Source organism: Panicum virgatum, chromosome 2K (assembly GCF_016808335.1).
Source record: "Panicum virgatum strain AP13 chromosome 2K, P.virgatum_v5, whole genome shotgun sequence".
NCBI lineage: Eukaryota > Viridiplantae > Streptophyta > Magnoliopsida > Poales > Poaceae > Panicum > Panicum virgatum.
Window position 1 is genome coordinate 449,552 of NC_053137.1, and position 13,158 is coordinate 462,709.

At 46.1% G+C, this 13,158-nt stretch overlaps 2 protein-coding genes across 2 annotated transcripts; one reads left to right on the forward strand and one right to left on the reverse strand.

The window, feature by feature from the left end:
* The first annotated feature begins 1,732 nt into the window (after positions 1–1,732).
* On the forward strand, positions 1,733–10,762 carry LOC120660054 (suppressor of RPS4-RLD 1-like). The gene is made up of 23 exons (XM_039938388.1): positions 1,733–1,961; positions 2,049–2,158; positions 2,743–3,344; positions 3,585–3,629; positions 3,710–3,811; positions 3,894–3,974; positions 4,136–4,202; positions 4,357–4,457; positions 4,984–5,091; positions 5,908–5,978; positions 6,058–6,114; positions 6,774–6,882; positions 7,095–7,175; positions 7,576–7,662; positions 7,741–7,947; positions 8,432–8,733; positions 8,807–8,893; positions 9,045–9,144; positions 9,445–9,536; positions 9,641–9,679; positions 9,760–9,850; positions 10,072–10,169; positions 10,245–10,762. The coding sequence occupies exons 1-23, from the start codon at positions 1,846–1,848 to the stop codon at positions 10,531–10,533; spliced, it is 3,042 nt and encodes a 1,013-aa protein (XP_039794322.1). The 5' UTR covers positions 1,733–1,845; the 3' UTR covers positions 10,534–10,762.
* Positions 10,763–10,853: 91 nt separating this feature from the next.
* On the reverse strand, positions 10,854–13,028 carry LOC120660059 (pentatricopeptide repeat-containing protein ELI1, chloroplastic-like). Its single transcript, XM_039938399.1, has one exon. The coding sequence runs from the start codon at positions 12,942–12,944 to the stop codon at positions 11,040–11,042; it is 1,905 nt and encodes a 634-aa protein (XP_039794333.1). The 5' UTR covers positions 12,945–13,028; the 3' UTR covers positions 10,854–11,039.
* Between the last annotated feature and the right edge of the window lie 130 nt (positions 13,029–13,158).

The window sequence follows — 13,158 nt, forward strand, 5'->3', positions numbered from 1 at the left end:
TCACTACAAGTGGACCCAGCGCCTGTTCATCTTCCTCCTCAGGACATCGGCCGGTTTCAAAGAAGGGGTTGTCGCTTGTCGAGGGCTAGGATTCCATCCAAACATAGAATAAGAGGGGAGAAGAGCAGGAAGCCCCGGTGGTGGTGGCAGGTTGAGAGGCTGGCGCGGTGAGGCGGCGGGAGTCGGCGGTCGCTTGCACAGCCGGTGGTGGTCTCATGACGGGCTTTTTGGGCTTCAAGAGAAGGAAGAATTCGTGTTCCTGTGCTCATTTGATTTGAAGAGGTCTTGGTTGATCTTAAGGTTCGCCTCCAGCGGCGGTAGGCAGAGCCGTGGAGGCTGGCCACCCGGAGGACATGATTACGGTTTTAGAGCTGACATCCATAAGGATATATGAGGCCGCGCAGATGAGATGACAAGCTGCGAAGCTGCATTATTCAGCGCATTAACCATTTGGTAGCATCATTTCAGGCATCTGCGGCCTGACCTACAAAAGGAAAATGGGCAGCTTCATCAGGTAGTAGTAAACCAACAAAAAACCAACGGCATCCAGAGCAAGGTACATACATAGCAAAATCAAGCACGTCGGCGCACAACGTGGTCGGGCTCGGGCACGGGACAACGGCCAGCACGGCGGCGGGGGCGCGGTGCCGGGCACCGGGTTCGGGAGGATGGCGGCCGGAAAGGCCATCAGCGTGGCGCCCCGCGGCGTACAAGGCGTGCTGGGCCGGCGGGTGCTACAGCGCCGACAACCTGCAGATCTGAACATCTTGGCGGCCATGGAGGCAGCGGTGGCGGGCGGCGACCTCGCGGCCTACTTCAAGGACGGCATGGCCGCGGGCGCCTACATCTCCATGGAGAGGGGCGCCTTCGTCGCGTGCTCCGCCAAGAACAAAGAAAAGCTAAGGGGCCGGCCATATGCACTGCACGTTGGCCAACGGCGCGCCGTGGCTCGCCACCACCATCGACCGCGAGTTCCTCGCCTACTTCATCCTCCGACAGCAAGGGCAGGGGCAGGTTCTGCCTGGCCGGCACGCTCATCCCGGAGGTCACCAGCAAGATCGTGATCTGCGACCGCAGCGCCGTGGACCACGTGGCGCAGAAAGGTATCGCCGCCTATTTAGTAGGAAATGAATGGGCCCAGATTGTCTGCATTGAGCTGATGAGGCCTAGCTAGGCCCAACATTTTCTTGTTGCAACTTGCAAGCAAAAGAAAACAAGTGTGTGATGCAAAGAGACAGAGGAGGGACTGCTCGATCTAAAAGCTCTAGCAGTAGCAGGCTTGTCCATGAGCGCTGCAACTAGAGAAGATTAAATTTTTGCTACGCACACACCAATTAAAAAGATGCATTGCATGCAGGCATCAGCAGGATGGGGGTGTTGTGTTGCATTGCATTGCCGGAGAAGCTAGCTAGCTAATAAGGCAAACCTTGTCGGCCGGACCAGCGGCGGGTATCGTCCTATCCATCGTCAATTCATCATGCCTGCCATATACTATATCCTTGCATCTCAAGCAACGAACAAAATTATTAGATTCCGATCCAGAACACTTCACTCACGTGCATCCAGCAAGGAGATCACGTGCTGCAATTTCCCCGTCATAGTGATACCGGGGACCAATCAGCAACGAGGGCACACAAAAAGAAGAAATTGCAGCAGCAAAAGAGAAAGCAGAGCAAAAGAGGCGCAACACAAAATTCAATAAATCCAGGGACCTGCGCGTAAAAGGCGAACAAGTCAGAAGAGAGGCAGAGCAGCAGAGCCCCAAATCGCAAATCCTCCCACCGCTCGCTGCTGGTTCGTTCGTTTACCCACCGCGCCGGCCGCCGGCGACCGATCGCCGCCGCCATGTCCTCCGAGCGCGCCGAGCTCGCGCGCCTCTGCAGCACCCGCAACTGGTCCAAGGCCATCCGCCTCCTCGACTCCATCCTCGCGCGATCCCCCTCCTCCATCCACGACCTCTGGTATGGCACGCTCCTCCCCGATCCGCGGGATCCCCCCTATCTGCTCTAGCGCCTCTGCCTCCCTGACCCCGCCGGATTCGCTCGCAGCAACCGGGCCTTCTGCTACTCCCACCTCGAGCTCCACAAGCACGTCGTCAAGGACTGCGACCGCGCGCTGCAGCTCGACCCCGCCCTGCTCCAGGCCTACGTCCTCAAAGGTTTGCTTCCGCTTCTGTTCCCCTGTTCCTCGCTGTCTTTTCTTCCTCCGCGGCTTGGCTTAGTTCGGTTGGGGCTGCTGAAAAGGGGGATTTATGTTTGGCTCTGCTCTGCACCACTATAATAGATGTACCTTAAGTGTAATTCTGGATTCAATGCGTTGCGTAGGAATTACTGTTTCCAGATACTGTGTAGATTTTTTATTTTATTTTTTGAAAAGGAGGTACGGTGTAGATACACTGGGAATCACATGAGTGCCATTTTTCTTACTCAAACAAGCATTTCCCGTTTTCTTATTAATGAAAACAGCAAGTTGCAGCTTCCAACTCGTGAGTCCCAGACACCTTTGAAAAACACTAGTTCGCTCAAGATCTGGGATCCTTCCTGGGTAGAAATTTCCACATGCTTTTCCAACTTGACGCAAAGATAAGACTGTCCCACCACGTTTTCTTTAAACACCCGGACACCCCCTTTTTTTGGTAATAAAACATGAATCCCTGAATGGTGCTCTCTCCCTGCAATGTGGACATCATTCTGAAGCAAATATTACCTGTAAGTTTTACACTGTTATTTTTTTTATTACCAGGCAAGGCACTGACTGCGTTGGATAAGAAAGAGGATGCTTTACTTGTTTGGAAGCAAGGATATGAAATTGCAGTCCGAGACACAACGGACTTGAAACAGTTGCTTGAGTTGGAAGAATTGGTTTCTTCTGTTAAAATTTGCGAGACAACTGAGTCTTCAGACCATGTCATGGATGCATCTCCTTGTGATACCAAAGTTGTTATCTCAGAAGATCGTGTTGTTGACAAGTCATCCACTGCAACTACTGTGGCTGATACAAAAACTGTTGTCTGTGAAGAGGCCATTGGTAATTCCAAAGTTTCATCAAATGGTGATACCAAGTTGCCGAATCATAATAACAAAGTGGAAAATAATAAAGTTTCTACAAGTCCACTGAAAGACAACACAGGGACTCAAGCGCCCAAGAAGCCTCCCAAGCAAGATAAGAAAAACAAAGCAAAAGCAGTGAAAGAAATAAATGGCCATGCTGAAGGTGCGGCCAACAGAACAAGTTCTGATGAAAGTGAAACCATATCGCTAGAACAAACTCTCTTTGCAACGAAAATTTCAAAGTCATCAAAATCCATAAGCTTGGATTTCCGACTTTCAAGAGGAATTGCACAGGTTTGTTCCAATTATTCAGTATAATGACATCTGTTGTAGCTTCTGAGTGAATTTTACTTTAAAAATATATTGTAGTTAATACCCTCATCAAACATCTAAAAGCTTGTCAAGGCTGTATTTTCAATTCTTGCTTCAAGATGGTTTTATGCCTCTGACAAAATATTCTGGAAGGTGCTGAAAATATACAGAAAGAGATGCTATATTAATATCTTAAATAATGTCTGAATAACATCTTTTCAGGTTAACGAAGGAAGGTATGACCAAGCGATATCCATCTTTGATCAGGTTTGGATCTATTACCATGATTGTTGTTTCATTATGGCTAAGCACAGAGGGAGCCTGACAATTTGCCATTGACCATCTAGATATTGCGAGAAACTCCTACCTATCCTGAGGCACTGATTGGAAGGGGCACAGCTTATGCATTTCAAAGAGAATTGGATTCTGCTATTTCTGATTTCACCAAGGTAGAAATTTAAATATTGAGTACGTCTCCTGTGTCTGATTGTCTGTTGTGTAAATTGTAAAGTGGCATTACTTTGCTTGCAGGCTATACAATCTAACCCATCGGCTGGGGAGGCATGGAAGCGACGGGGACAAGCTCGTGCTGCTTTAGGAGAGTTCAAAGAGGTATACTTTCTCTATTGTCTAAATTTCAGAACTTGCATTGATTGATTCGACAAAATTGAAGCCTATATGTAGCCAGTGAGAAGAAAAAAGACAATACAGATCATCTGGAAACTCATTTTAAAACATGTAGTTAAGTTACATTTGGATCCTTTACTTTTCAGGCCATTGAGGACTTGACCAAAGCATTGGAATTTGAACCAAATTCTCCTGATATTTTACATGAAAGAGGTTATTCACTTACTCTTGTACTCATGATTGAATTCCTATAGTCCTTATGCTCACTTCATGTATTTTTAGTAATAAAACTGTATGGCTATGCTGCTAGAGCATGCCATCTAGGCATCTACACATTATTCTGATAGCATATCCTGCCCTATGATAGGAATTGTGAACTTCAAATTCAAGGACTACAACTCTGCACTTGAAGATCTTTCAACATGTGTGAAGCGTGACAAGAAGAACAGCTCTGCTCACACTTATTTAGTAAGTAAATGTTTTTCCGCTGAGTATTTCTTTTATTATTCCCTAGTTGATTCAATCAGATGGGAATAATTTCACAGTTGCACACACCATTGCCCTTCCAAAAAAGGCCATTTCAGCTAGAATCCTTTTCCTTATAATTCAGTGTCAAAGTATGTTATTTGAGTTATCAAACTGATGAGACCATAGAACAACATCAGCAGCAGTAAAGCCTTTTAGTTAAGTTATCAAATTGTTGAGACCATAGAACAACATCAGCAGCAGCAAAGCCTTTTAGTCTCAAGCAAGTTAGGTAGATTAGAGATGAAGCCCATCAAGAGCTATCGACAAACAGGATGAAAGAGTGAACAAGTTACTAATAACAATAAAAACAATCATTGTAAGTTTTGTTCAAGACCGTGCAAAGAGTACATTTAGTGTTGGATTTTGTTAGTTTTGACTTTTGAGGCAGTTACTAATCTTTCTTTGCTTATGATCTTGTAAATGGTTTGCTACTATCGTGTAGAATAATGTCCTCTTATTATTATAGGGTCTTACCCTTTCAGTACTTGGAGAGTACAAACGTGCTGAAGATGAGCATCTTGTTGGTATAAAGTATGACGAGAGTTTCATGGACTGTTGGGCTCACCTTGCTCAGGTACATTCCGTTTTCTCTCGGAGACTCCACAGTGTGCATTGGCATGTTTTTCCCACTTTGCTCATATTTACTTTCATCACAAACTATATGAAAGCCACACACCAAAAAAAAACGCAGGAACACACAGTTTTTGGTGTTTTTGTTTGCTTGTGTGTTTATTAGTTTTTTTTTGGGGGGGGTGGGTGGGTTTGTTTGTGCTTTTTTTGGGGGGGGGGGTGGGTTTGTTTGTGCTTTTTTTTGGGGGGGGGGATTATTCAGCATCGTTGTTAGTTCAGCTTTTACGAAAATCGCCTGCGTATTTTTTATGTGAAGATCATGGTTTGCATTGCTGTGGTTAAGTTTTCAAACTACTGGGTGTCCATTGGACTGCTGACCTCTGTGGCTTAGTAGATGATTTTGCTCTGTAGACACAAGGATTGATTGAGAATGTAGCAGCTATGTTTTTAAAGCGGTAAGGCGAGGCGAGGCGATCCACCACCGCCTTATCGCCTAGGCGACGCCTAGGCGGGCTAAGGCGAGACCTTAAGCAAGGCGAGCCGCCACCGCCTTGTCACCTAGGCGACGCCTTGAAAACAGAGTGTAGCAGATCTCTTAGGTAAAATCTAGTGAACATCAATATTATTTACTACCCCAGGATGTCTCATGTTTTGAGAAGAGGGGTCACATATTGGTCGTGGTCTATTGGCGCCTTGAATGGGCTTTAGCATAGGTTTATTACCTTGTTTAGACTGTAACGAAGCGTCTGGTTGTACTTTTGTACTACTAAACTTTTCTGGGGCAACTGACTTATTGCCATTGTTGTTTCTCGTGCCACAGCTTTATCTTGATTTGGCTTATCCAGAAAAGTTGCTGAATTGCCTTGAGAAAGCTATTCAAATCGATTCAAGGTAATCTATTGTTTTTGTCATCTGCCCAACTGGATTTTTCTATTTAGTCAATTATTTAATTTATTTGATTATTTCCTAGGTTTGCAAAAGCATATCATCTTCGTGGAATTCTCTACCATGGAATGGGTCGACATAGGTATCCTTTTAGTTTTTGCTGATTCTTATTTCTCGTTTATGTCAATAGAGATGCCTTCTCCGGGCACTAACATGTGCCACTGTTTAAATGATGAAACATATTAAGTTGTTTTACTTCTCTGTGGCCTGTTTACTGTTAGGCCTTTGCTTAATTGGGTATAATTGTATCGGCATTTTTTAGTCATCACATCCTGACGTTCAAAATGGAATCAGATGCCATTGTTTTGCGCACTTATGGTTGCTGGGTGGTACATGATTTTCTATAGGAGTCCTGTTCTCAATGCAACTGCAATGCTTTACTTTCTCTTTTGTGCTGAAACATCTGGTTTTTAGGTATAAGTTACAGGGCACAACACTAGTTAGAGCCCAAGTGGGATCTTGCAACACGGACACCACTATCTTGGGTTCTATACTTGAATACTTCTATGTTATTTACTCTTCGTGATCGGCATCTTGAATTTTTTTTCCGACATGGAGGCTCTAAATTATCTTACAATACATGCCCAAGCTAGCCCTCCCATCCCAGATTGATTCTTCCTTGCTTAGTGTTAATATCTACAGTTTTGCAGTTTTGCTTGTACTAGTATCCAAGCGCTCATCTCATATGCTGAACTGGTACCTTCCTAAGATGATCCTTCACCTTCTTCTTTTTTTTGGCAGGAGTGCTATTAAAGAGCTATCAATTGCTTTGACATATGAGGGTTCAAGTATAGAGTGCCTATACTTGCGTGCCTCATGCCATCATGCAATTGGAGAATATAAAGCTGCGGTATGTCACCATCTGAGTTGGTGAATTACCATATGTTAATACCCTTACTAGAGACGATAAGGATCTATCTAGGATTGTTTGTATTATAGGTTGCACATCTATATCATCATGCTAGTTTTCTCTTGTTTAAAGTTGGCAGCATGTAGCCAATGTTTTCAGTTGACTTTGTTTTGTCATGATGTTCATATATTTATTTTTTCTTTTTTATGAAGATAAAAGATTATGATGATGTACTCGATTTGGAACTTGATTCCATGGATAAATTTGTGTTGCAATGTTTGGCCTTCTATCAGGTATGCAATTTTCCCCCTTTCAATCCTTTTTCTGTGGAGCTTGTTCTTTGTTTCAGAAGTCAAAACATGTATTTATGTGATAAATTTCAAAGCCATTTAAGAACATGCAGAAATAATTGCTTTCTGTCAATGTTACATTGCTAACTGGGTAAAAGATGCCCCAAGCTACAAAACCTTTGCTATTAACCCACAACTTATCATGAATTGTGATCCTGTAGAATTGCTGTATTAGATGCGTATAATATCACACTTGCAGTAGCCATGTTGAGCTTCGTTTGTATGGAGCCAACTTTTTATTTATGTTGATGATTATATTATCTTCTGGGTAGACTTACCTGCTGTTTTATTACAATGACTAGTATGATCAACTATTGACATTTGTACCTGGTTCTTGTTGCAGAAGGAAATGGCTCTGTATATTGCTTCAAAGGCCAATTTAGAATTCTCTCAGTTCAACGTTGATGATGATATTGACCCACTATTTAAGGTTCAAACTATCTTGTATGCCTGTTGCATTTGTTTTGTTATGCTTGAAACTTATACAAAGCTTCTATATGGGCTACAGGAATATTGGTGCAAACGACTACACCCCAAAAATGTGGCTGAAAAGGTTTATCGCCAGCCACCATTGCGGATCTCATTAAGAAGTGGACGCCTTAATAAGCAAGACTTCAAATTCACAAAGCATCAAACAACCCTTCTTCTAGCTGCAGATTCAATTGGGAAGAAGATTCAATACAATTGTCGTGGCTTCTTACCAAATCAACGCCAGGTATGTATACAAAAGAGAAGTATCTTGTGAAGCGTGCCTTACTTTTTTTTTGGTTTATATATGTAAGGAAGTCATTGTGAGTTGTTCTGCTCCGTTAATGTGGGTGATTGTGTAGAACATTTTTTTTGTGGCGCATTTCTTATTTGGACAAGTTTTGATGAATGGCCCTTTACATCTACTATCAGCTGCCTCTCTAGAGTCTAGACATGCAATTCTGGACTGCATAATGGTGGCTAGTGATGCCCATTGCTAAATGCTTCTTTCCCATCATGATATGAATATTAGCGTTTATACGAGAGGGCTCCACAGCTTTGGAATTGTGGAATGTCTGAGTTCCTGTACATTGATTGTTTCAGTTGTTCTTACAATTCCTAGTTGTCATTTTGTGCATTCTATAATATTTTTTATTCTGATACTAATGTCATATTGGTACATTGTGGTTGAAAATTCCCTGCTTTGCTAACATTCTATTTTTCTTTTGTAGTACCGCATGGCCGGGTTGGCTGCTATTGAGATTGCTCAGAAAGTGTCCAAGGCTTGGCGCTTTCTGAGGAATCCAAAGAACATAGCAAAGTTAGTTAGGAAAAGGGATAAGCTTAACATGAGCCAGAACAGGGGAGGTTATTGTAGCACCAGCACTTTGTCTGGATCGCCAACTTCTAGCCCAAATGAAGACAGGGTCTTCTCTGGGATCTCTATCTCCTGGCAGGATGTCTATAACATTGCTGTTAAGTGGAGACAAATTTCTGAACCTTGTGATCCAGTTGTTTGGGTCAATAAGCTAAGGTGAGCTAATTGCTTTTACAGTGAATAAATTGTTTAACAATTTTCTTGCTAAACTTCTTTTCTGTTTTACCAGTGAAGAGTTCAATTCTGGATTTGGTTCTCATACCCCAATGCTTCTTGGTCAAGCAAAAGTTGTTCGGTACTATCCATATTGCCAAAGGTTGTATGATTTTCATCATAAACTCTGCTATTTGGTTATTTATAGTCAGTAATGGTCTACCTACCACAATTTGCTGGGACTAAAAGACTAATTTGTGTCATCGTCATTGTATAGTCACTAATGGCCTTATCTTATTTTCTCTCATATACAGAGTTTTGGAAGCTGCAAAGAACATAATGCTTGACTTGAAGTATGTGAATAATGCAGAGGACCGTGCAATTTTTCTTACAGATATTGAAAAGTTGAAAAAGGTAAGCTGTGCAGCAGTCTGTCGAGTGCCATGAGATCATGACCATAGCAGTCTCCTTCATTTAGGGTGTTCATGTAATTCTGATATGTTGAGATTAGTGATTACTAGAAAAAAAAAAGTAAGATTCAAAACAGATTTGCCACATCAGGGTGGTATAGTATCTGTTTATTTGCTCCATTAGATCTATATCTTTCTGTACCTCAGGGTCTGATTATGTGTTGAGTAAGATGGATTGGAGTTGATTGATTCTCATAGTATTTGTTGTCATAGCTTTTTGTTCTCATGAGAACTACTCCTGCAGATAGAGGTTGCATCGTCATGCTCAGATTTGTACCATATAGTTGGTGAGACCTATTGGGTTGCTACAAGATGCGACAGTATGGCGTTTCAGGGGTAAATATCTCAATTTACCTACATCAGACTACAGCTATAGTACTTGAAAAAACAGTATGCACTATCCTTGTGCTTGGATACTAACATAAAATGTGCTCTTTCAGGAGGCGTCTTGAAGGGACAAGAATTACCACTCAAAACATGCAAGTTGCCTAGACACCTTTTTGTTGCTTTTTCGCTATATTCTGCTGCTAGCCAGCTTACTTGTGTGATGGTATTGCAGGGGTAAGACAGGATTTGACTTTGCAATACGAACACCTTGCACACCATCAAGATGGGAGGAGTATGATGAAGAAATGACTGCAGCCTGGGAGGTACAGTTTTGATTTATTAAAAGTTTTTTATGACCATAAATATTTGCTAAGAATTAGAGAAGGCTTGATGTGATTCTTTCTTTGATCACATTTCTAGTACCTCGAACAGTTGCAGTGGAAAGAGTTTAAGTTGTATCAGACCACACGAATGCTTACACTTGGATAATACTTGTAGTCTATGATAAACCTTAAGACCTTTGTGGCGACCTTGTGATCTGCAGGCCATTTGTGAAGCATATTGCAATGACACAAACCCCACACGTGACCCGGGCACACTTGATGCTGTGAAGGACGCGATTTTGCGAATGACATATTACTGGTAATGATTGCAACTTGTACTCTCCCTCTCTCTTGACTACAAAAAAAATCCAATCCGTGTGGGGCCTCTTTGCAGGTACAACTTTATGCCTCTTTCAAGAGGATCGGCTGTTGTTGGCTACATAGTGCTGCTAGGCTTATTCCTGGCAGCAAATATGGATGTTACTACAAGCATTCCACCCGATGTCCAAATTGATTGGGAGGCAATTCTGTCACCGGATCCTGAAACATTCGTTGACGCAATCAAGCCTTGGTTGTACCCATCCATAAAAATAAGCAGGTGCTTGAAAGATTACACGGATGTCAGTTGCTCTTTCAGTACAACAGGATCCGTTGTGGCAGCACTAACTTCTGTTGACCCATAGGTTACAGAATAAATTTGAGCAAATGTTATAGGTTGCTTCAGTTGTTGTTTGACCATACTTCAGCTTTGCCTAGATTGTCAGACTCTTGTGCGGTTTGCTTTCAGTTTGTATGCTTCAGGGTTGTATACAAGTTTGCTGTAATGTTGTACGTTGTAACTTCTACAAAAATAAGATCATTCATTTTCATTGGAACAATGTTTGTGTAATAAACGCCAATAATATTTCTTGAGACGTTTGCACAAAGAAAGTCTCGGCTTATGTATTGGACGACTTTGTGTTCTTGTACGTGTACTTGGTTCATTTATTTTTGACATTGTCGGTTAATAAACACCAATAATGTATTTGACCCGGAAATCCGTGGTTTAAGAGCTGTTCATGTTAATAATATGCTGTACAAACCGAGTACAACTCTATCTAATCGAATAATCAATGCAGGCTGCAACCAAGTCGATCAACTCCCCAAGCTGCTCATTTCAAAAAAAAAAAAAAACTCCCCAAGCTGCTCCTCACCAGTAATCCCCGCAGCTGCAGGCCCCGTCGACGAAATGGTGGAACCTGTTCCTGTCCCGGAACACGATCTTCCTGCCGGTGATCTTGGACACCAGCTTCAGCACGGCGTGGCAGTCGGCGCAGGCCCGGAGGTTCTTCACGATCTTGATCGCCGCCCCCGGCGGCGAGCTGATGAGCCCGAACGCGACGGCGAGCTTCTCGCTGTGGACTGCGAGCGCCTTCTCCTTGGCGGACTCGTCCAGGTCGTGCAGCACCAGCTCCGTCTGCGGGACGTGCCCGTGCTCCTCCACCAGGCCCTTCATCACCTCCTCCAGCTTGGCGTGGATCTCGTCGGTGCGCGGGTGGCTCGTGTCGCCGGCCACGAACTCGGTCACCTGCCGCCCGATCTCGATGGCGCTGCACCCGGGCTCCTTCTGGATGCCGCTCGCCTTCATCATCGACCGCACCCGCCCCACCTCCTGCCACTTCCCGACCGCCGCGTAGATGTTGGACAGCAGGATGTACATCCCGGAGTTGGCGAGGCCATTGGCCACGAGGTAGTCGGCGATCCGCTGGCCCAGCGCCATGTTCTTGTGAAGCCGGCAGGCGGCGAGGAGCGACACCCACATGACGGCGTCAGGCTTCATCTTCATGCTCTGGACAAGGTCGAATGCCTCTTCTATGAGCCCTGCTCGGCCGAGGAGGTCCACCACGCAACCGTAGTGCTCGATCTTGGGCTCAATGCCGTACTCCTGCTCCATTGACTTGAAGAACTTGCGGCCTTCGTCAACCAGACCGGAATGGCTGCAGGCATTGAGGATGCCGAGGAACGTTATGTCCGTCGGCCACAGGCCCTGTGCCCGCAACTGATCGAACATCTCAATTGCTTTTCTGCTATGCCCGTGCATTGCATAGCCGTTGATCATGGCGTTCCACACGACGATGTCCTTGTCATTCAGGCCATCGAACACTGCAACGGCATCCTCCAAGCTCCCGCACTTGTAGTACATGTCGATGAGCGCCGTGCCGATTCTGGCATTGAGACGAACTCGAGGACTGTTCTTCACGAACGAGTGAAGCCACTTCCCGGACTCTGTCGTGCCGAGCTGCGCCACCGCGGAGAGCGCGAGCACGACTGAGACCTCGTCGGGCTCGACGCCCGACCTCAGCATCCGCCGGAACAGCCGGAGCGCCTCGTTCGGCCTCCCGTGCTGCGTGTACCCGTCGATCATGGCGTTCCAGCAGATGAAGTCCTTCTTGGGCAAGCCGTTGAACAGGCTGCGCGCGTCGTCGACCGCGCCCATCTTGGCGTAGCAGGTGAGCATGGCCGTGACGGACACCAGGTGCGGGTCCGGCTGCATCTCGTCGAACAGCGCGCGCGCCGCCGCGGCGTCCCCCGCCCGCGCGTACATGCCGAGGAGCGCGGTGGCGACGTAGGAGTCGCCGGAGAGCGCCAGCTTGACGGCGTAGCCGTGCAGTGCCCGGCCGACCGCGAGGCCGCCGCGGCCGTTGCAGGCGGGGAGGGAGGCGGAGAGGGTGTGCGTGGTGGGGAGGAGGCCCTGGGACAGCATGTCGGAGAGGAGCGCGAGCGCGGCGAGGTGGAGGCCGCGGGAGGAGTGCGCGTGGATGGTGGAGGTGTAGAAGACGGCGGTCGGGTCCGGCGAACGCCGGAGGAGCGCGACGGCGAGGTCGAGGCGGCCGGACGCGGCGTAGGCGCGCTGGAGGCGGAAGTCGACGGCTTTGTCGCGGTCGACGCCGGCGCGCACCGCCGCGGCGTGGAGCTCGGAGGTGCGGCGCGCGGACGCGCAGCCCGCCAGGAGCGCCGCCGCGCGGTCCGCCGTGAGCGTGGCATGCTGGCCACCGGAGGACGAGTGTCTGGTCGGGGCGGGGGAGGGGAGCACGGCACCGGCGGCGGTGGACATGGGAAGCCGACGCGGCGAAGTGGGAGCTGCTCGCTCGAATTGTATCTTATCTTCAATTCAGTTCAGCACCGAGCGCAGCAGCAGTAAGCGATATTTGTGAAAGGCGCCAAATCCTTCAGTTCTTGAGTTGTTTAGAAGATAAATTATTTTTTCTTCTTACTGAGAATATAAATTTAATAAAAAATTATATGGAGACAAAAAAATCCAAGTTTCC